A 24,090-nucleotide genomic window follows, 5' to 3' on the forward strand; every position below is an offset into this window, starting at 1 on the left:
AACAAAAATTCAAAGTTGACTGATTTATAACTTTTCTTTTCCTAATACAGTTTGTTAATGAAAAAAAAGATTCATATTAATTTAGGTAGACAAAAAAAAAGGCTTTGATGCACTTCTTTGGCCACTATTAAGTTAGTGTTTCCCATTTGTACCATACAAACATCTTAAGGAAACCTGGCTCACTAGCACCTGATCTAGCTTATACTGAGTGGAGCTAATACCACAGGGAGGGAGGTAAGTAGCATTGGTGGGACTAAAAATCTGGAGACTACAATCAAAAGGGTCTCTGCCTTCACCATTCACATGAAGCACTATAAAAATAAACTGCTCGATTCAGTTTCTCAAGGCCTTTAATGGAGACAATACTGCAGTTCCACCCACAGGACATGCATGAAACATATACAAGCCCCTGGAACAACCCAACCACCACCAACAGCTTTGTTGGTGTTTACCAACTTACACTGGAGGTTACCAATTTAACGTTACCATGTAAGGGAGATTTTATATGACAACCACCATCTCTACAGAACAAGAAAAATGCATTTACTCTTACGGTGGGTTTTAAAGAGTGCTTATCCAACAAGTCGAATAGAAAGCGTGAGGCATAGTTAGAGGCTATAAACAGTTAAAACAAAAATCAGCCTTTGGTAGATACTGGAAATGCACATATTGCGTGTGATGTACCTATGCTTGGAAGAGGTTTAGCTTCAAGGCTGTAAAGCAGGAAAACTTTGGTGCAAAACTTGCTTAATGATTTCCTTTTACCTTGTGGGTTGATACTCTGTGCTGAGCAATTACAGTTAGTTTTTCTAGGAGCCCTCGTAATCTCTCCTGTGTAGCATGGGAGATCAAGTTCACAACATCAGAGTTAAGTTCCATAATGTCATGCCTTTTACCTGTGGAAGCAGAGAAAATCCATTACGTGTTTTAGTAGTAGCTGATAATTGAAATAATTAGCACAGCAGGTATTCTGTTCCCCCTGGAAGTCATACCCATTATGAATAAAGGTTTGGAGATTATGATTTTCCTGGTAAAGTCACAACTTCAAAGATCTTAGACATTACATTAATAAAACTTAGCCTGGAGCTTCAGAAAATATAGACATTGTTTCACTTAGCCTCTAGAATCACTCTCCTTGCAAGGTCATTTATAGGACAAAGTTAATAAGAACACAAATCAAGCTTCATGTTCGGGGATGGGGAGAAGTGGTAGCTGTAGAAATTAGTGCCATATTCTGTTAATTTCAGTAATTAAAAAAAATAGAGAATTACATTTTGCCCTGCTTGACACCGTGCTTGTTAACAACTCATGACATTTATTCAATGAATAGGGATATTTTTCGCAGCGCTCTCTGGGCGTGCAAGACTCAGCCCTCCTCTCGCCTACCTCAACCAAGCGGCACATGGCAGACTGACCCAAGCTGGCAACTTGGAAAATAATGGATCTGATCCCATCGGGGTCATCATGCCATCGCCTCCAACCCATTCCCTGGCTGCCACTCTGCAACCTTCCTGCAGACTGCTGATGGAGAAGTGCTCCTGTGCTTGACGTGGTCGGTCACTCAACGTGGCTCCACCAGGACACCTGGACAGTGCTGACTTCTCCCTTATGGGCAAGGCAGGAGGCTGTTTCACCCACTTTATAAGTAGCACCCATCAAAAGCTCTTTTCCTTGCCCCTCACTGCATTTACAGTGACTGTAAGACTTTATGATGCAGTACATAGCGTGCATTCAAAATCCATTTTGGTATTTATTGCCCAGTGAAGTGTTCAGAATGGATAAACAGCACACTGTAAAAAACTAATCACCTATTTCATTTGCCTTTATTACAAATTTTTAGTTGGCACAGCAATCTCACCAGACAGGGAAAATCTACAATGTTTTTCCAGATAAAATCAAAACGTTCTCGCTGTTTGATCTCGGCTGGTAAATATTAGGCTGCACTTTAGCTGAATGTAAAGCACATTTTGCTCAAGCACCTTTCAACACTTCCTCTGTAATTCACCACTAGACAATCAGGATACCTGAAACATCAACTTAAAAGCAAAATTAAGCCTCCCCAAACCTCAAGACCACCCTTCCACATGCAATTCCTGAACAGAAGAGGGCTCTCCATTCAAGACCAGAAGCATTTGTTTTCTAAATTGGTGCACTCCCAGACAGCATTCGTTTCCTTGCTATCAAAACATTCTTTCAATAATAATAGTTCATGTCACAAATGTGGAACAGCTATCATGCAAGCCTTCAAAGAGCTCTGCCTGTATTTCCTATCTTTAAATAAACTGTCCAAACACCACAAAACAGTTATTCTAGAAGTACTTTCTCCTTCCACTTTTTAAGAGATCCATTATTTCCTTATACCTGCCTCCCATAGATGACTGGTTAACCATCAATCAAACTTTGAAAAAAGCTTCTAAGGACCAGGTCCAAGATGTCTTTTTCCCCTTTCAACTGGTGAGGGGGCACCGACCCCACTGAACCATGCCCTGTGCAGCCCAGATGGCACATCAACCAGGCTAACTAGCGTGGGGTGTACAGAGGGAGCAGGTTACATACTCCTCACAAGCTAGCTGCTTTCCTTGGACTAGGAACAAGCTGCATGTAGAAACAGGAGGGCTTTGTGATTGTGTGATTAGACCACTGCAACAGAATTAGGGCTGCACACATGAACTTTCTTGAATGCTCAGCTGTGAGCCCACTGTTGCAGTGTGACACTGTACCAAGCAGTGAACATGAGCAAAGGATTGAGCAACATCCATCCAGCTTGCAGGAGATGGCAACGTGATGCTGCACCAGTGCACACTCCCTGCTCAGACATAACACACCTTGCCAAGCACGGGTTACAGTTTTGCTCAGAAACTAATGGCTGAAGCAACCTATACAAAAAAAAAAAACACACCTTCCTATTACATTTTAGGCTCAGGAATTCAACACTCATCCCACAGTAGTATTCACTGATACAGACAGATACCTTTAACATCTCTTTTGTATAAAATCAATGAAAGATTCTTCCGCAGAGAGAGTCATTAACAGAAGTCTGCCCTGTGCATATTGGCAGTATGAAATTTCTTTCTAGCCACATGTGCAGGATGTGCAACATTGGGCAGGAGAGTACATATACCCAAACAGGCTGGGGAATGCAAAAGCTGTTAAAAAAGCGAATTTAATATATCCAATCAGGAGCTGCGGGAACAGAAAAGCACACTTCAGTGTTTGAAATTAACATTTCTTATTTTTTTGTGTGTTCCAGTAAATGTAAAAGTAGTCAAGTTGCTCACTTCATCGAATTCTTACATGTAGAAGTGGCACCAGCTTCTTTTTCCCCTATTGGGCTTCAGACTACTTCCATGTAAAAAAAAAAAAAAAAAAAAAAAGTGTATTTCTTGATTAGAGGGGAAGTAAAAACTCCGTATAGTTTGGTAGAAACTTGAATGGAGATAGCGGATCTTGGAGTTCCAGCTCCTTCTTCAAAGATCAGAGGTTGGCTGATAAAGGATGCAAGAATACAACATTATCTCCACACACACATTAGTTACACGTGCTTTGTTCTCACCAATGTTCAAGATCTTCTTCTGAAGTGCTTCTGAAGAGAGAAAAGGTTCATCTGCACAAGAGCGGATCACTGTACCAATCAGTTCAGAATTTGTTGCCAGAATGCACTCGCTCTCCTCACTCAGGTTGACCCCGGCCATAGAAGTCACATCATTTATGTCATCTTCATCTCTACCAAAGAGAAAAACAAAAATGTTTTATGCTTCATTCAGAATGCATACAAAGACAAAACCTCTTCTATCAACAAACAGCCATGTTCACATATTTTGGAGGCTCTCTACACAATACATTTTTGGTATGGGAGTGGACAGGGAAAGAAGACTCCTATAAAGCTTTCACAATTCTCTCAAGTAGCTCAAACATTAGCTTGTTCGTTGCCTCAGTTGCTAGGTACGCAAGTTATGTAGAAGAAAGTCAAATTTTGAACAATCTTGGAAACAACAAGCTGAGGTAAACCTGGGTTAAAAACCCCCACAAGCTTCCCCTCCACCACTGATCTTCTAGCAGTGGAATTTATTAGCAATGGTATTCAGAAAGCAAAGTCAAAGTTACTGCTGGAGTCACAAAGTTAAAGTCACAAGTAAACTGAGAGCTGTTCTAGAAATCCAATTCACTGGGCAGCACCAAGTGTAGAACAAAGTTGAATATCGCCTCATGAAACTATGAACAACTCCATTTTCTAACAATGCCTATCCTATCAACTGAAGCTTATCACAGAAGCATATTAACAGAAACGTGGTTAACTATTCTGTCGCTGAGTTCCCTTAAAAATACAACAAATACTTCTTGTCTGTACACTACAACCAACCCAGACCTTGCTCTTTGAATTGGTTGTGTTGTACAATACTTCTGCACAGAGCAGGGAAGATGCTGTGCTTCTGCAGAACAGCAGCAGAGGTCTAATTCTCAACATTCCTTCGTTAGCTGGATTCTGTTGCAGCAGCTTTGGACTACATGCTCAAAATAAAAATCCAAGTCTGGCATAGCTTGTACTAGCAGTAACAGCCAGCTACCACCATTGCAAAGCTCGTGTTAAGCAAATTTTGTTAGAATACTTAATAAATCTTGTATGGGAAGTTTTTGGAGGAATTTTACAATGAAACAGTTATTTTCAGAAAAGCTTAGATCACCAAGAGAAAGCCTTTTTGCTTCATGAAGTGACAAAGGTCCTAATGTTGGCCTCAAGGGTTTAGGACCGATCCATAATAGAGGTCTGCAGTATTAGTACAGACAAGTGGAAGCACTCAATCTGAAAGTATTTTGATCTGGAATTAAAAAAAAAGTCTTTGGAAATGTGCTCTCTGGCAAGGTTCAACTACAGAAGTCACTGTATGGCCTAAGTAACTCTTGAACAAGGGGCAGGTCAGAAACTTCCCATTCTCAGGTTAAATGGGATCTCTTGGAGGCTGTTTCCTAACTGGCATTAAGAAGCTGAAGTTAACAGAAAATGGCTTGGGCTTGAGAGATGCTCAAAAGACACAAGAAAGCACTGTGTCTTTGTGTGTGTGTGTGTTTTTCCTTTAAGCTATAAATGGATTTTCTCCTTCAGACTTCAGTAGGTTTCCTTGGTGTAAAGACTTCTCCCATAACGTTCTGAACAGGAGTCTGGCTAGGAAAGGAATCCAGGTGTTCCCTACCCCTCCTGCCTTTCATTTGTGTACTCTCATAGCAGGCAGCTTCTATATAATTTGTTTAGGGGAAAAGGAGACCCAACGGATTCTCAAACTGGCTTCGTTCATTACGTCTAACTAGACATAGCTTCCTGACTGTGCTTGTGCCCCAGATTTATCACATTAAGGAAAGCACTAAGTCCCAGCATTGTCAGCGCAGTTGTATGATCACCCTTACAACTTAAAGTCACCACTGTCAGAAGATTTTCCCACCATCTAACCCTTCAAAACTAGCAATTCAACTATTCCAAGAGTACAGTCATACTCTATCAGCTGCAGTTCTCTACATTTATCCTTTATCGAGTGACTATTTTCTTTTATCTTTCCAACCACAGTCTCTCTTGTGAGTGCACACATAAGAACTTACAGGTAAGCACGTTTTTGCCTGTACTGGTTTTGAAGACCAATTCCAACTTCTTCACTGCTGGACATAAGATTGCATTAAGTCACCAAGTCACTAGCCTTGATGACAGATTAATTTGCACAACGGTAAACACTGCTGCACTTATTTTATTTAACCCAAAGAACCTACCCCTAAGTGTTCTTAATAGTAGTGCTTACTAGAGATTAACATAACTTTCAAAGGACCTGTGAAGTTTGCACTCTTTACTATTATTTTGTCCATGCTATTTGAACAAACCTGAATCACTGTAAGTATCACATTACATATTTACAGTAAGTTATTAAAATTATTCTATTAAAGTGATACATTAAAAATATTCCCTGTATTTTGGCTGGATACTGTCGTGCTTTCATTTTCAAACTCTCCACGAAGTCCCTCTTCTGCACTACATCCATTAATACTTTTTGCACGTTCCTATCACACCCAGAAACCAACAAGAAACACTCTCCTAGCTGTTACAAGCCTCCAGCAATTGAAGTTGTCAGTACAAAGGGGAAAACAGCACACAGTTCTCTATGCTACCCTGTACAGAGTCAGATTTGACATGCAAATTGAATATTCAACTGGAAAAAGCAGCTCAAGCAATGCAGACACACCTCGCATCTACGAATTTGGTTGTAGTGGCTGAAAAGCGAGTCTGTGGCACCCTCTGGTGTTGGAACAATGCACGTTTTCTTCTCAACCCATCTATTTAATACGTTTTAATTGTAGAAATGATAAAACTACATAGGTATCCTTAACCCAAAACTCTGTGCATTGTCACAAACAATGACACGGGACAGAACAATTCCAGCAGAGCAAGAGCCACCAGAGCTCTGCTCCCAAGCACCACAGGGCAGGAGGCACAGCTGCCCAGATGTTCTCCACCGCTGCCTCACTCCTGGCTTGCCCAGTAGTTGTGATTTCTGGCACCTCCCAGACTAAATGCACTTTTGAAAATAAAAGTATTAAGTATTATACGTAAGTGTTCTAAGATGCAAATATGTGTCTTATTTTTTCCAGGGTGCTCTGGCATACACTTTACTTTTAGGTATGTAAAGCCATTTATAAAAACTCTCGATGCTTTTACAGCAGACCGCCCTTTACAATGCATGCCATAGGACAACCAAGTGCCAGCAATGCACAAACTTACGTTACCTTCCCATTTTTGGGAGAATTCCTTTTAACTGGAACAAGAAAATCATCTTTCCCCCCCTCCATCCCTTTCCTTATCTCTAGCAACAACAACACAAAACATTAAAGAGCAAAAACAAGATCAAATTGCAGCTTATTAAGTAGAGTTTGGCAAGTATTATACTCTCAAATCCTAACCTAAATTAGGCACACAATGGCAAAGGGATTCAGGATTGACATTACACTGCAGTGAGAGGCCACAGTTGTACACGGACACAAAACCACATCAGGTATGAAGACATGCTCTCTGCCCATAACAAATCCCATCACAAAACCTGAAAGGGAGCCATGGTGTTCTCTGCCTCATACATGATCAGCTAGTTGATGGATCATGGGTCACAAAGAATAGCTGTGATGAGAATATTAAAAGTTGGGATAGAAGAAAGCAAAACACTTCACAGTTTACTGGGGAATGTCTATTGCCCAGGCCAGAACAACACTACGTGGAGCTAGACCTCTTTGGTCACACTGGGCTGTGGAAGCATCAGGGATGTATACAAAGAGAAGTTCTTCAGAGACTAGAGACTTATAGAAAAACGTTAGGTAAACTAGAGATTTCACATCTGAATTATCATGGACTTGAGAGACTTCAAAATTCCTAGTCCAAAAGTAGGAAGAGAAATCTATTTTGGATCATACTGGAGAAGCAGAGTTTTTCCTAAATAACTCCCTACAAACTTGGTAAATTGAAGAAATAAGCTTAATTCAAACTTTTTAATCCAAGACAGTTGATACATTCTGATCAGAAGAGCACAGAAAAATCTTGTTTCTAGCGAGGTTTTTGTTATTTTTTATTTTTTTTAATTATGATATTTGTAAAGTAAAGCTTGGTTTGTGTTTTTTTTTGGTGTTTTTGTTTTGTTTTGTTTTTGAGGGATGTGTTGTTTTTTTCCCCAAACATCACTACACAAAATTACATCCCAACTTATATTCTGAAGTTTATTTCATAAGAGCTTGAGGGAGCTAAACAGAGCAATTGCTTTAACATCTTTTTCTTTCAATTTCTGACTACCAATGCTTTAAGTATTTTGTATGAACTGTATGTTACTATAAATAACAACAGGTGTCTGTGTCTGTGCACACCAAGCTGCAGCTTTCAAGAGACAAGTCAATTGGTCAACAAGAAACAGGTATAATAACTGCTTTTATCCCTGGAAGACTAACTTCAAGTCTGCCTTAAGGTTTTAAGACCAGTAACGCATACTCACGACAGTTTGCACTTCTGTCCTAACATTAGATTTTAGAGCTACAAAAATCATTTCTCCTTTTGGAAAGTGAATCAGTTATCAGAACTAAAAGCTTCCAGTGTTCTTCTAATCTGAAGGTCTAGAGAATATGCCAGAAGCCATAATTAGAGATGTAGTCAAAGACTTTCACCTCTACATACAGAAATGAGCTTGTACAAAGAACTAATAAAGATATTGTAATACAGCACACAGCTTTAAACAGGTTACTAGCCAGCCCAAATTACAGCTCAATGCTATCTGGCTGTCTGTTAAAAGCAGAAGTTGTATCTGATTCAATCCTGTGGAAAGCTTTTAATACAAGGTAACTTTATATTAGTTAATAGTATTCACAGGATCAAGATCAATATGCCTCCTCCACAAGTGAGGAACTGATACATACCGATGCACACTGTTTGTGGAATTACATTTGTGTAAAATCACATGATGAAAACCCTAACTCATCAGGACAGTTTTCCTATACTAAGAGTAATTAAGATCTGCTATGAGGTCATAGTTTTTAGGTCCCCCTTGCCAATTCATATTATACATCAATTGTAAGTCTCTAGAGAAAGCTGCTTTCATCTGGGCTCTGTTCCCACCTCTACATGTGCTGTCTGTTTCTTTTGTTCCTTCCAACAGTAAACTATATTGTTCATTTTTACCTGAAGGATGTTGTTCCATTCTCCTTTATTTTAGTTTTCTGAACAGGAGATGCTTGAAGCGACAGAATTTTATTTCCTGGCAGGGTAACTTGTTTCAGGATGGAACCTAGAACAAAACAAAGAGCACGCCATAATAGAACGCAAAATGCTCAGGCAACTGTTTAATCAGTTCATACGTCTAACAAAGGCTACTGCAGACTCAGTAACAACTAATTAGGTCCATTTGAAAACCAGACACTCTAGAGTACTACGTTCTACATGTTCTGTATAGCCCAAACTCCTACACTCTCCAACACCCTCTGTGCTGATCAGCAGAAGGCTTTATTGAGAGCTGGCTTTTGAAGGAAAAAGTAAAATCTGATGAAGTGATGCTCAAAAGCATGACAGTTCAAAGAAAGTTTATTGCAAGGAGCAATAGTACATTCAAATACCACAGTATTTTAAAAAGAAACAATACTAAGGAGCAACATGTTCTTAACAGGCAATGGAGGCAGACATGGCGCTGAGCTACTCATCTGTACACCAGTAAATCACAATCTAAGTAAAATTAATACAGAAATGTTTCTTTTGACAGGCAGCCACCTTCCTACAATCTACCAAGAGCCTGTACTTATTTCTGCACCTCCATAAGAAAGGTACCACCATACCTGCAGGAAATTTGTTGGTTTGAACAAGCGTATTCAGCGGCATCCTCTTCTCAGCAGATGTCTGGAGAGTCAGCGTTGAGGGCTGTGGGAGTGTGGATACTTGCTTTACAATGGCTCCTGACGGTTGTTGGACTACCTGCAAGTGGAATTTCCAATATCAAGAGTGAGAAGAGCTAAATATACGGAGAAGTAAATAGTATCAACATGTTCATTCAGCCAGAAGTGCTGCAGGGCAGGCATGCATGTCTAGCTTTCAGTTTATAACAAACAGCATGCTCAAAAAAAAAAAAAAAAATCAACCATCACTGCTTTTGACTTTAGTGACGAGAAACAAAATCTTAGCAACTGGTGGTGAGCTTAAAGCTCCAGCTCATTCAACAAGCTTTAAGAGACATTTCACCCCTACTCTCTATTTATAGCTATACCAGAAAATTTTCACTGAATACTACGCGATCCGTTACACTAAGAGACCTTCCTCTCTAGGCCTTGTTTAACAGACTGCCAATTGAATATTGTGTCTGCCTGCCAACGAGTTCAAAAGGGTAGGTATCACATACATCTAGTTTAAAGAAAAATAAAATAATAATAAAAAAAAGACACAGCTAAAAGTCTTGCAATAAATCCTTTTCCTGTCATGAGGAATCCACCCTATGCATTCCTAATGCATTCGTGGAGCTGCAAGGTCAATTGTAAATTGAGATGCTGAGCTTCAAAGTGCTAAACAACAGTATACTGAGCATACCAGTCAGTCGGAGGGTACACCAAGTGCTAACCAGCAGCACCTACACTGCGTAGAGCCTCTACACAAAAAGTGGTACACTGCTGAAGGGTGAAAAGGAAGAGGGTCGATAGTTTTGTTTAAAGAGGTTGTTGAGAGAAACAACACCAGCCAGCAGGGTGTCATCACAACAGACCTATAGGCACAGCCTATAAGTACTGATTCTTCCTCTTCAGGGGCAGCCATTAAAATGCACGGAAGGAATAAAAATGCAGTATCCCCAAAAGCTTCATGCTCTAAGCCTCCTTGGAAAAGCAGAACGCGGACTGCAGCTTCTGATACATCCTTTGCAAAATTCTTGATTACAAGGAGTAAAAAGGCTTTTTACCAAACGCACAAAATTTATCAACATCTCCAGATTGAATCCCAGCTGGTTAGGGGCAAAAAAAGCCAATACAAAGAGTTTAAATGGTTGAGGAAACTTTTTCTCTAAAGTCTTGTAGTCTAACTTCAGGAAGTCAGAATATGGCCCCCCAGTTATTACTGCTCACAGCATGATGGCTTGGCATCGCGGTGGTAATGCAGAACAGCCGAGCTGAAGGTGGTGTTTGAAAACCAGACAAAGAACAGACAACTCCTGAAGGGAGAAAAAAAAAGCACACACAAGATCCATCTCTCCGAGTTTGCAGGCAGATGGAAGAACCACAGGAATACAGGCACTGATAGGGGACAGGGTCAGGTCTCACACATACAGCACTTCATCACAAACAAGTACAGGCACTAACATTTGCTTCTACTGGGGTTTTAACCAAAGACACAACTTGATCTTTCTGAAAGATCCAGCTTCCACAGGCTGGAAGTCCATGAACAACGTGGGGAGCACAGTTTGTACGTTCGGGTAAGTACTGAACCACCAAGCAGCTTGGACAAACTACTCACAGGATCTGCCAGCATCCATGCTGGCATGCACCTAGAGATCCTCCCTACTGCCAGTGAGAATGAGGCTTCATCTTCAGCATACAAAAAACTGAAACAGCACAGGAGGAAACGTAAGCATTGGAGAGCACTGAGTGGCACACAAAAGAACAAGAGATAGGCAATGTAAAGTCAATAGCCTAGGTGGAGGCTGGGAAATACGTCAAGTAACCGAGGACACTAGATCAACCAGGAGCAGAAAGGAAGGGCTGGCAGTAAAGCTGATTTTCTCTTTGCCATTCTAGCTGCTAGACTTACAAAAGCTGGACATCCCTGGTACTGGCAAAGGGCATGGTGCTAGCAATTTCAACAGGGACCTAATGCCCCCAAAAAGTATTACAAAAACAGTATCTATGAGCATTAGTTTCTATTACTTCTTGCTGCTAACCTGAAGAAGAAAGAAGAGGGACTGTTGCTTCAACCCCCTTGAGTAAGTTCATAAAGACATCAGCATAAAAAGCAGCAACACTTGAGCAAAAAAAGCGCAGTGCAACGTCCAGCTGACAGCATGAAAGGCAGCTGCCTGGTGGAGGCGTTGAATAGCACGAATGTGTTGTACCTTCATAAAGCAAAGCTCGGAGATCAGCTGCGAGGTGTTAAAGTATCAGCGTGCACCAGAAGCGATACTGCTTTATGCAGGAAGCCCTGGGAGCAAAAGCATGCACCCAGGACAAAGCGCAGGCTTTTTCCTCATGGTCTTCATGCTTAGCAAAGCTCTAGTTTCATAGCAGCATTATCACCATCAGAGACAGGGGCTAGTAATATAATTTTTAATTTTATTATGCTTTACTATGGCAAGACACGCTTTATTTCTAAGGTGAAACTTCTTTGGAAGCCAATGCCCTTAAAGGAGTCCGTGTTAATAAAATCACGGGGGGGGCACCCCGCAGAACGTGCAGCTGCCAGGGAAGCCACGAGCAATGCTCACAACCCAAAACAGACCCCTCAGTGCCCACCACACAGACCCAGAATCCCAATAACCATGTCACGAAAAGAAATGGGTCACATGCAGCATCTCTCCCATCACATTTTTCATCCAAGACCACTGCAGTGTTGCATTCTTAAGCATCACGGATGGAGCTAGCACATGAAAGCACAGAAGATGCTTCCTTTCCACTCCTCAAGCACAAGAGACAAATTAGGAACGGGCATGCAGAGGGAGCGTGTGGCATCAGACAACCCCGAGGGCTGGAAAGGGAAAAAAAATTGCTGGCAGCACTGTACGGACAGATTTGCACAGCTGGCGTGTGCTTCCTTTCAGCTGGCAGCAGCACCCTCCTATTTAGGGAGGTGAGGTCCTGCTTTGTTTCCATGTGGGAGCAGACAGGCCCTCTGTGCTTTTAAAAGGAAAGTCATGGGGGAAGCCCTAGAAGATGCAGCCTCTCCTACCAACTTGCTAACAGGCTGCCTGAACAAACACCGAGCTCCTGATACGGCTGAGCTGCCAGTGGTCAGCTCCGTCCTGCGACTACATCCAAGACCAAAATTAAACAGCAGCTCTGAAGAGCAAGAATTATAATCACTACGCCTGGGATCCACCCAAATGAGGATAAAACATGCTTTGTATGCAGGTCAATGTTTGTAACACACAGTAAAGAAAAGCATTAGGCTGCCACACTGCCGTACTGGAGGAGGCAGAAGTCATTTCTTGAGCTCACCAAAATGCTATTCAAGAAGCATCTTGACTCCACAGCATAGAGTTAAGCTTCCTCATCTATTTGTACAGATGGTCAGTCTTTCCCCTGGATTACAAGGCTCGCTGCGGAGCCAACAAGCCGCTCTCCAGCTCTTGTACAACCTAAGCAGCCCTCATTTTCTTCTGGCTAGAAATTCAGATACAGTCCTTGAAGGCAACAAGGGTAGCAACTCTTTTTTCCAATTTGGCTGTAGCAACTACTACCAAAGTTTTAGTACATACGCAACAGCAGTTGTTTAAAAAAAACAAACCAAAACACAACAACAAACCCACTCAATAAAAAGAAATCTCCCCATATAGTTCAGTGCTTTCTTTGTTTTAAAAAAGTCTGAAAAGGTGAAAAGCTGGCAGAATAAGCTCTTCACTTAGAAGACATTCTTGTACTACATCCACCTTATGTGCTTTGAAAAAAAAAAAAAAAGGAAAAATGTGGAACACTGGTTGGTCTGAATACTGTTAAATCAAGTATACAAATAAACTACTAATGGAAATACACACAATACAATAGCTGTGGAAAGTAAGTCTAGCTTCAGAGGAAGTCTCACATCTTCCCCTTGTTGGAAGGAACAAATCTTTACAAGGAAGTCCTGTTCAAGAAGAGTCATCTGCCAAAGGAGATAGCTCTCCCTATAGTCCTGAGAGCACTACATGCAGTAGACACAGCACACTGCTCAGTACCTCAAACACCCATAAACCAAACCTAACTTATTTTACAGTGTTGCTCTGCTGGGTATGCTGGTGATCCACAGCTTGTTGGCATTTAACACTAGCATCAGTGAGAAATTAACCTGTGCCAAGAGAAGAACGTTAACGCGTTGCTTCTGAGCGTATTGTTTTAATGCAGCATTTATTCCTTCTGAAATCTGTTAGCTAATGAGGCCTGATAGAAAAAATTGACTTTTTGATGACTTCATAATTAACAGGTCTTAGTAAATCTGGAGGTCTGAGCTCTCCTCGAGCTTGTTAATACATTCCAGTTAGCGTATCACTACAGATCATCACACTACCTATTCCTGCAAAGCATCCAGTGCAGGATCTATGAAGGTAAGGAAACTGGAACCCCTGGGGGCCAGCTGAGGCACAGCCCTCACAGGGCATCTAACAGTAATTAACGTAAGCATCCCATCATCAATTTGTTTCTGACACAGGCATTTCCTGCCTTTTCCTTCTCATACCAACCGAGCCGAGCTGCACACGCACCAGGAGTCCATGCACATTCCCTCCTGTCTCTATCTGGATGGTCAGGCTGGTTGAATGGTGGTCAGCTCATCTTGCAAGAGACCTAGCTTACAGAGTGGCTTTAGATTCACCTCTTTGGCAAGCGTGCAACACTTCACAACTCTCACAAATGTAACTGGTTAACTCATGACAGGGGGCTTCATATGACAAAAACACACCTAAAATGCAAATTGGTATCACCCTGACAAAATGTTGAGAGTCAAAGCAAAAGAAGCCCAGTTCCAGAGAAGGAGAGAAATTCATCTTACCAACTGTTTCACTTTTACCACCTGCTGAGCGCCCGCCGACTGCGCGACGATGGAGTTTGGCTGGGAGATTTTAATACTGATGGGGGTGCCGATGACTGGTTTCAAAGGCTGGAGAGGGGTTGCTGCTGAGGACGCCACCGCGGAGACGAGCACTGGCTTTACAGGCTGCAGAGAGGACGTTGCTACAGCAGAGGTGAAGACCGGCTTCACAGTTTGGACAGCAGTCAGCCCCGATGTCACTGTCGTTGTGGTGAGGACTGAAGCTGCAGGACGGAGAGAGGCTGTCACCACTGCAGAGGCAGGAACAGGCTTCACAGTCTGCAGAGAGGCTGTCACCGGGGCACTGGGAAGGACTGGTTTTGTGACTGGAGAGGCTGCGACAGTTGCAGAGGCAGAGGCTGGTTTTATAACTGGAAGAGAATTTGTTGCTACAGCTGAGGCTGCCACCACTGCAGGAGTTGGTGCAGAGGTACAAGTTGAAACAGCTTCTTGGGTTGGGGCTGGCTGCTGCATACACTGCTGGATAAAGCTTTGGGCATTTGGCATCAGCTGCCGTAAGGCAAGCATGCTTTTCTAGAAGACAAGAAGAAAAAACAAGAAGAAAAAGTGGCTGTAGCACCAGAACTGTCTCCCACAATACCAGATCTTACATTAGCAACTGAACCTTCTTCCTCAGCTTTTAATTCTTTTTTTTTTTTCCCATGAGGCAATAAGCTGGTCATTCCAGACAAGAAGTTCTGCGACAATTCAGGTAGCACAAATACAAGTGCTCTTAAACTGATGAAAGTTTAAGTTACAAATCACCAACACAGGCTGAGCAAAGATCAACAGTCACCGTGTCTTCCCTCCCTGGAGCAAACCCCATCTGTAGGGAAATTTACCCCAAAATTTGTTCTTTCATTTAGATTGTTTCAACGTGGAACTTATGCACCAGAGCAAGACCAGCTTAACTATGCTACTATCTCATTATTTTTTTTTGTTTTGCCGAAAAAAACTGCTCTCTCATAACAGCTGTGTTTATTCCATTGAGCTCCTCCAACAGAGAACTACAAATTATCCAATAAAATCAGAAACAAGCTCTGAAGACGCATGCACTTGTACACCAATACAGCTGTACCTACACTAGGGGGGGATACCACTTTACTAATGTCTGAATCGCTGCAGCAGCACAGCTTAAGCCGGAGAAGTTCCCTGCAACAGGAGAACATTAGTAAAAGTATCTGGCAACATCTCATTTTTAGTACAGCTATGTTTGAGAAGGTTAATGGACAGAATAATCTTCAAGCCCTCTACAGATTTCCTCCTTGACTATTTGCAATCTGTTATGGCTCAGAACCAGGGGAAATCATTTCTGCAGCTACCAGTATATTCTCACAAAACTTTTTTCCCCTGACAGTTTTTGAAGTCTGTAAGAGCCTCCAGCATAGTGCTGTTGCTCTGGGCTTCATATGAAAAGGAACACGTTATCTCACTTGCTAATATATCGAGTGAACAAATCGTTTGTACATCTGGACTTGCCATGGCACTTCTATCTTTAATGTTACCTTCCCTTTCTTTCAAAAGGCTGCTTAGCTTTCCTCATGCTCTTGATGCAGTTTATTCACCAAAAGCATCCAGCAGATTTGAAAATAAAGTTAGCTTTACAGTGTGTTTTTATTTTCCAATTTTTCTGTTGTTTTTTAGAATGTGTTTTTTTCCAAGTTATTGGAACAGGCAAAACCAAAAACATGCAACAGCTCTGTCAAAAACCTGAAGTGCAAGAGATAAGAGCCAGCTCCACCGAGAATCCTCCCTAAAACTCCACTTTACTAGCTAGAAATGTGTTGCTGCTTCAGGGTCTTTGCACCAAACCTACCAATTCTCCGTGCTGGGGGACAACTTAGGAACCCAGGCAGAGCACTTTCACAACTTCTGAAGCCAAACTTGTCCTGGCAACTAGCAGAGCTCGAAGACAAGCTCTGCCCATCGTGCTGACCCTGCGTGCACAGCCTGGTCACCCTGCAGCCAGGATGAAACCGTCCACAAGTAACAGAGCTGCCCGTGCTGCGGTTGTTGCACGGACTGCTCTAGGAAGTAACATGAAAACTCTGAACTGCAATAGGCTGTAATAGTGCAGATTGGTTTTATTTTATTATTTTTTACTATTTTTTTTTGCAGGGGCTTTCAAAAAAACACTAGGAATTACATTTTCAAAAATGTAACAAATACTGACATATCAAGCCCTGCAGAGAAGACCCTAGTCTCCTGACAAACTTACTAGCAAAGCATTTAAAGGCTGTCACTGTAACAGAAATATTCATCCCATACTTGAAGGGATTAGCACCAGCTATCTAAAGCAATACCAGCATTATCAGATGTATTGTTACGTGGACTGTCAAATACAAAGAAAGAGGGCAAACGCCCGGAAAACCTCTATCACAGCTTTACCACGTAACCATTCTTCCTTGATTCTCCGCTGTGCCTTTAATGAATGTCAGAGGAAAGTACAGATCTATCAGGTCTAACAACGCTGTGTGCATTGCAGTTAAGCAAATACAGCCAAGTCTTCCAAGTTTGCACTGGGATTTGGCGGTCGCTATATGACAAAGATGTTCATTTTTATTTTGACTGCCAATAAATTCTATTCTACAACATGCTTTCAAGAAAAAATTAAAGACAGCACTTTCTTATTTTCATGATTACTTGCTTGAACAGCGTGGAGTTATCCCGGGTTACTCTTCTTAAGTGGCAGGAGTCCCGTGGGACATTTTCTGGGGAAAGGGGTGGTTTTTAACCCTGCCTCCCGTTAAACAGAAGCCAGCAGATGAGTGAATATGAGCATTATGCAAATTCTTTAAGGTCAAGTACTGCATAAGCTGGGCACAGCCTCTATTGTCACTCTTCTGTATTAGAATTCAAACCAGCTACAGTTTTGCTAAGGAAGTAAAAGGTCATCTTCGCGTAGCTGCTCTACGGTAGATGTACCAGCTTCCAAAAGACTTGTCTCCAGTAGTTACTGGAGAGTAATTATGCTCCAACATGAGAATACAACTGAAGTTAACTCCTCTGAAATCCCCCACAAAAGTCTCTCCATCCTTCCAAGAGCAGCAGTCAGACAGGGTCAGGCTAAGCACCATTTCCTCAACTGATCTGAGCAAACAACTACTTGAAAACTCTCTTTTCTGGTCCTCCTTCCCCCCATTAAATACCATATATCCACAATCAGACACTTACCTTAAGAAAAGGAACTAAATACGGCTGTGGAGAAGACTTGAGCTCTATGTACAGCTTCTTTGTAAATTCTTCTGGTTCAATTTTTGCTTCCTAAGAGGGAAATATAATTACAACAGTAATTTATAACTGAACCTATCTCCCTTCCTCCCCCCAATGTGTATTAACAATTCATGGAAGTTTACATTATCATGGTGTTATTCAATTTCAGTATTCTCAAATGCTTTTTTCCTCCTGTATATTTAAAGAACACATTTTAGGATAGAATGATGTTATAATTTAGATACGCTATTTTAAAATTAAATTCCTTTGTTCAACTACAGGCAGTTAATACACTTAAGGATATCTGTTCAAACACCCATTCACTGAAGTGAACTGATAGAAACAAATTTATAAGTAACACTGATCCTTTTGAATATCTCTTTTATGCAGAAATATTTTAAATCCATCAAGAGTACTTTATGCCGTAAAGGTAGTTTATCTGCATAAGGATCAAAATTTCAATAGATCGGAGACAAAAGACAACTCAGTGCTGTTTTTGTTAAACAATTCCAGTCTAATGCTCACTAAAGCATAATAAAGCAGCATACTTAACGCCTTCTTTCTAAAGCGGGAGAAGCCAAACATCAGAACATCACTTTTGCATGCCATCAGGGCAACACTCCTCTGGCTCACAGAGCACAGTCTCCTTGGTGGGGCTCAACAAAAACCTTCACAAACACCTGTTTCAGGGGCCCGAGAGGGTTAGGAAGCCACAGCAGCCTTCTGGGACCCCCTTGCATCAGTGCCACAGCAGTGGGGCTGAGGAGTGGGTAGCCCCAGACACTGCTGCCACTTCTCACCCTCCTAGGTGAGACCATACCTTCTTCGGGAAGGTACAGAAACACATGAAGAACAGGGACCCTAGTGCCAGTCTCTCCATCAGCAGAAAAATTATGCCTTTCAACCTTATCCCCCCTGAGGACAGCTGTTCCAAGGAGCTCCGTGGTGAGAGGAGGGGGTTTAAGGACCAGATATTTCTTAGAAGAGAACTTTGGGCAGCTCTCCTTTTCAGTTGTTGGCCTCACGGAGCTGCAGATACAGGTTCCCCCTGACACAAAGGCAATGATTTGGTACACCACATCTCAGTGCAAATAAGGTGCTTGACACCCACTCCATGAAATGCTGCCTTAAGGACCACTTTGCTTCACAGCTGGTGTTTACTTGTTTCCCTCATGCATATGAAACATTAATTTATTTTGCATTTACATCATACACACACACTGAATGGCAGAAGAACAGCATTTTAAAAATACTGTAAAAAAAGCAAAGAAATGCACAGTTAAACAATTTATTAATGGCTGGTAATTACTGTTCTTTTAAAAAAAGCACTGTAAGCACAAGAAGGATTAATTCTCATATGTTCCCACGGAAGCATGGTGTATAGTCCAGCAGGGACACACAGGCAATAGAAGAAGGGGAATCAAGTATTTTTGCAAGCCCGCATCTTAAAACAATCTGTTCCCTGAAAGGATCCTTCTTTCACACCTTGCTTTTCCAGACCAAAATATTCCTTTAGTAACACAAAGCTGTCCCCCTCTAGCTGCACACAGCCTTCTGCTGAAGTGGAACAAAACTGCAGCAGTGGTCAAATGCCAAGACCAGGAGTGGCAGAAGAAACTATTACCAAGAAAACCCAGCTGTGCTGAGGTACACCACAAGGCAAGGAGAGAGACATTGGCAAGCCACCACATTATTTTCTCCATCCTGTTGTCTAACGACAGATAATTTCACGCTTGCTTCACTGGAGCTTCACCACCAACGTGCAACTTGGGAGTGAAGAAGTGAAATGGACTCAGTACTGTACTACAACCTCCAGAGTAAAACCCTTGCCACTGAGGACCCAAAACTACACTAGCGTGAAAAAGCAGCTCAGACCCAAAAGCTATGTAAAACATATCAATGCTTCCTGTCATCAGATACCTGTGTGCATGAAATGAAATGGGAATGTGAGGGAGAAAATACAGTATGGGATCCAGCTAAAATGAGTGTTATAACGTAAGACTTAAGAGGCTCAGATGTATTCTGCCATAAATCCAGCTCTTTAGCTGCTAAAAAGAAAAAAGCAGAAAGAAAAGGAACAGGTTTACAAGGCAATGTCAAAAACAATATACAAATGACAGGCACTGCTTTAAAAAAAAAAAAGTCTCACCAAAAGATTTTGCACCAGATTCTTCACATTCTGCCCCATCTCAGGGGCTTGAGGTCCACTAGATGCCAATTTTATCAGTGTAGCAAGGAAATTCTTGCATTTCTTCACATTCTCTAACATTTCCTAGCGCGGAAATAAAGAGAAGACTGTTAGGTGTTGCATTGGCTCTCCAACCTCTGATGAATATAGAGAATGTTAATTTTTAATTAAATTTTTTTTCCTTACTGCAGAAGCGCTGGTCTGTGCTACTGTTGTGCCCTCTGCTTTCACAGAGACTGCCTTCTGGGAGATGGATTGTGCAGGTGGTCCTGTAACTGGAAGTTTTACAGGTGTTCCAGTACTCGAAGGCTTTACAGCAGTAACTGTAGTAACACTAGCTGTTGCAGCTGCTGGCTGAATAGAAAAATTAACACTTTTTAAACCAAAGATTAATATGACAAACACATACTGTATTCTGCTAGCATACTAAGTAGCATCTTTCCTCCACACTCGAGATTACTATTTAAAACATAAATGAGCAAGTCTTCCGATTGTTTTTACAACTTCTGATTCATTTCCTTTGAGAAGCTCTATTTAATGCAGTAAGTGACAAAACCAGCACAGCCATCATTCTGTTTTTGAGTCAGTGGGTGATGGGGAAGGACAGAGGCTCACACAGTCCGAAGTCACTGCCTACAACTTCAAGTGAAAAGAGAAAGGTAAAGCTGTCTTGAAGAAACCTAGGCCTACCTAAGCCTTCACTTTGTCAAGCTTCTACAGTTTAAGACTAATCAATTTAATTCTAAGCCAAGTTATACTACTCTGAAGATAAAATATGACTTCAAGTGATTATTTATCTCACTTTTTTCCCCCGCAGCTCCTCTCTCAGTTGCAATACCCCTTACATTTTCCTATCATGCATGCACCAGGTTAAAGATGTCTTCTGTCCACTTTAGAAGGATGAACGTGCTAGTGAAAGCAGCCAGTCAAGCAGAAATACCCAAGTTGTTCCTGCTTTTTCCTTGTGGACACCGATTTGGATCTCTCTCAAATCAGCCCAGACACATAACCTTTCAAAACTCGTTTATGGGACTTTCAGGTCTTTTTCAAACCTCTTTATCTATCAACAGATTCAGACACTCAGCAGCACAAGAGTCGTGAAGGTTTACAGAAAAAAAATGAACTACAATTACCCTTTGCAAAGCAGGATGAAAAATAATAGCTGCCAAAGAAAACCTACTAAACGTGAGCATTAGTATTTCAGATACATTAAAAAAAAAAAAAAAAAAAAAAAACGAACTGTTCTTCTGATATAATGGTACAAGTAATAGATTTTGTCTCTAAAGAAAATTAAAAATATGCTTTTTTTTTTTTTTTTTTAATGTGTTAACTAAAAAGCCATAGATTGACCCAACAGAAACAAGTAAAAATTCCAGTTCAGATTTGAAGCCTGAAAGTACGTAGTTTTTTCCCTCCACCCATTACTCATAAGGTGGTAATGCAACAGCCCAGCTTACCCTGTCACAGATAAAACAATAACAAATCAGAACTGGATAGAGTTCATGTAGAATATCAAAGTGTCTTTAAACCCATCAGAACAGGGAAAATTAGCGAGCCAACCTTTAGAGCTAGAGCAAAACACTGGCACTTCTGTCAGGCTCTTTTTCCTGGGTGGATCCTTCTCCCCCACTACACCTCCCCAGGCTGCTGCCAGCTTGACATGAAAGAAGCAGGCAGCTACCAGAAAGCTTTCCAGCTTCGGCTCCCACTGTTGGTAACACTTTAATAGCTCTCTGCAGGATCTTTGCCACCACCACTGCCTCTTCCAAGGATGAGGCTCAACAGCTCGAAGACCACAGGGAGGCAAACTGGGCACGAGAATCCCACAAACAGATGGGAGGGAGGAAGGCGGAAGGGGACAGAGCACAGAACTGTCAAGCTGCAATGCCTTGGGCTTTTAAAAAACGAAAACATGAGGTTTGCTGGAGCTGCTCTCTTGCAAATTCCAGTGTGTTTACACATCAAGACCAGAACAGTATTTTATCAGCTGAGGGAGGGAACAACGGGAAGTCTGCTGGACCCTTTTCCCAGAAAGATGAATATATGGGAATTAACTTCTGTCATCTGCCCTCAACCTTTCTCGCTACTGACAATTCTCATTCTCACTTTGAGCAACAGAGAAACAGTCACCACACACAAAAAAATGGCATTAATCCTGCATATTTTGAAGTCATTTCAAGAGAAGTGCTCTGCATCTAAATGAAAGTGCCTCAGCATGATGCTAATTAGATACTTTGCAACTCTGTTATCCCATCTGGGAAGAAGGTAAAAAGATTTTTTTAAAAAGAAGTACAGGTATTTTGTCCAACCTCTGAGCTCAAACACTCAGGAATGATGACTAACATATGCTTTTGTGGATGAGAAGAATAACCCTGCAGTCAGTAAAAGGAGAGAGTTTTGCATGCGGTAGTGTACCAAGTTACATTCAGCACAGGATAAGAGACACAATCAAGCCAAGTACTTTTTCCTCTCCACTGTCTCCCACTTTTTGTCATGACATTGTATCTCTACACCAACACTCCTCTTCTGTTATCTCAAAAACCCTCAAGCCTAACACCATCAAGTTCTTTTAGGACTGATGAATGAGACAGCTGCCAAGGAAGCCAGGCCCAAGGGTTCTTCCTTTCCTTCCCTAGGCAGTTCCTGCAACCTGCCACATGGGCTCCCTTGTCAGACCTCTTTCATCTCACCTGCCCCAGGATGAGGACTGAAGCGGCCCTGTGATAGCAGTATGGATCTATACGAACCTATTTACTCTTTATTGTAAAAGAGACTTGTACAGAGGTGTTTGCAATAGTCTGCAGACAGGCAGGCTCAGAGGAAGCTGTTATGAACAAAACAGCAGCGTGCATTTTTCCTAGAGTCATCCTTCTGGCTACTCAAATCCAGCCCCACACTCATTAGAAGTGTTTAGGTTTTTACAGCCAAAAAAATAATTTAAAAAAATTGCCAAAAAATACCCTGCCTCTTGAAGTATCTCAGAAAAATCACAAGTTGAACTGATTATAGCAAAACTGAACTAAGAAAGTACAGAAGAACCAAGTCAAAAATTAAAGTTAAAAACAGAGGTTAATAGCATGATGATCCTCAACATTGATTCACATTAGACTGTGAAGATGCAGGCAGCTTCATCCATCAGATGCAAGAAAACTCTCTTTTTTCCAGGTAGTACGATAGATGATTATTATTTTTATATCCTAAAGACTTCTTTCTATGTGGAGACCATGAACACATGGTTTGCAAGCTAGTAATCCAAAATAAAAATAGGTCAGGAATACATGCTACTGTTCTTGTTAGACAAGAAGAATGTGTTGTTTCCATTCTAAGTAAAACAGAAAAGGTATTAAGAGATTTCTGGGTTTCCCCCTTTAAGCCCAACATTATCCATTTGTAGTGAGAAGGAAGAGAGAAAAGATCACAGACAGAGCTGCAAGTAATTTTCAGTTACTAATACAGAAAAACAGCAGGAGGACAAATCTGTAAGTCAGACTGTTAGTTACTGCTGTCAGCAAACTTATCTCCCCATCTTTCAAATACACTCAAGGTCAAGAACATGCATCCAACATGAGTTTGTTGTTGTTGTTTTTTTTTTTTGCTCATTTTCTGAATGCTTGGTCAACCACTCCAGTCCCCCTTCAACCAGTCCCCCTTTAAGCTCTTCTACAAAAAAAAATTTTTAAAAAAAGTGAGTACAAGAAAAAAATTCTCCAGGGATAACAGTATACTTGAGCTGCAGAAAGAAACATTTTCATCACACAGTGCATACCCAGAAATCTGGTGCCCAAGAACAGAGAAAGAAATGGACCCAGAACTCTCATGCTGTACAAGTAGAAAGGGTCTCTCCAGAAGAGCCCTACAGCATTTTCCTCTGGTAAAAAGAAATAAGTTGGAAAAATAAAAATAATGCGGCATTTCCAATCACTATCTACAGTCATATCTTTGGAATCTGTCTCCCAAATTCATGTAGAGAACTGAGGTTTTCAGCTATGATCTTCCTTCAGCCTTTAGTAAGAAAAACAAAAAAAAGTATCAAAAGTGCAAACTTGAAAAACAGTGTGACTGGTGCAGCTAGCTCATCTTCCCCTCAGCAACATCTTAAGTATACTTGTTCCCCCTAAGAAATTAGGGAACCTAAACAAGAAAGCATTAGGAAGCCTCCATCCCCCAGAAAAAGCCTCATCTAGAGCTTGAAGGAGCTCAATCACAAGGCACAAATGCACTGAAAATGGTTCTTTAAACTATTTATTTTACACATTGTTCACTGACATTCTGCAAGTGTTTTCTCCTGCAATAAGGGAAGACCTGATATGCGCTGGCAGAAGCATCATTAAATTAAGAGCAGAAGTTACAAGGTTAGTGAAAACCACAGAGTTAGAAATAACAAGAACATAACCATCCTTTTTCCAGTTCTCTCCATTACTTACTCCTTTGTGCAATGAAG

At 41.3% G+C, this 24,090-nt stretch overlaps 1 protein-coding gene across 1 annotated transcript in view; it reads right to left on the minus strand.

Annotated features, from left to right (window-relative positions):
• Positions 1–24,090, minus strand: part of TAF4B (TATA-box binding protein associated factor 4b) — a 71,145-nt gene that overhangs the window by 30,455 nt on the left and 16,600 nt on the right. Inside the window, exons 4-11 of the mRNA XM_084509398.1 lie at positions 19,836–20,003; positions 19,611–19,733; positions 17,423–17,512; positions 14,210–14,782; positions 9,334–9,469; positions 8,687–8,792; positions 3,554–3,723; positions 766–896 (exon numbers count right to left, since the gene is read on the minus strand). Coding sequence (XP_084365524.1) covers positions 766–896; positions 3,554–3,723; positions 8,687–8,792; positions 9,334–9,469; positions 14,210–14,782; positions 17,423–17,512; positions 19,611–19,733; positions 19,836–20,003 — 1,497 coding nt within the window. The remainder of the gene's footprint in view (positions 1–765; positions 897–3,553; positions 3,724–8,686; positions 8,793–9,333; positions 9,470–14,209; positions 14,783–17,422; positions 17,513–19,610; positions 19,734–19,835; positions 20,004–24,090) is intronic.

This window comes from Aythya ferina (genome assembly GCF_964211825.1).
Source record: "Aythya ferina genome assembly, chromosome: 2".
Lineage (NCBI taxonomy): Eukaryota > Metazoa > Chordata > Aves > Anseriformes > Anatidae > Aythya > Aythya ferina.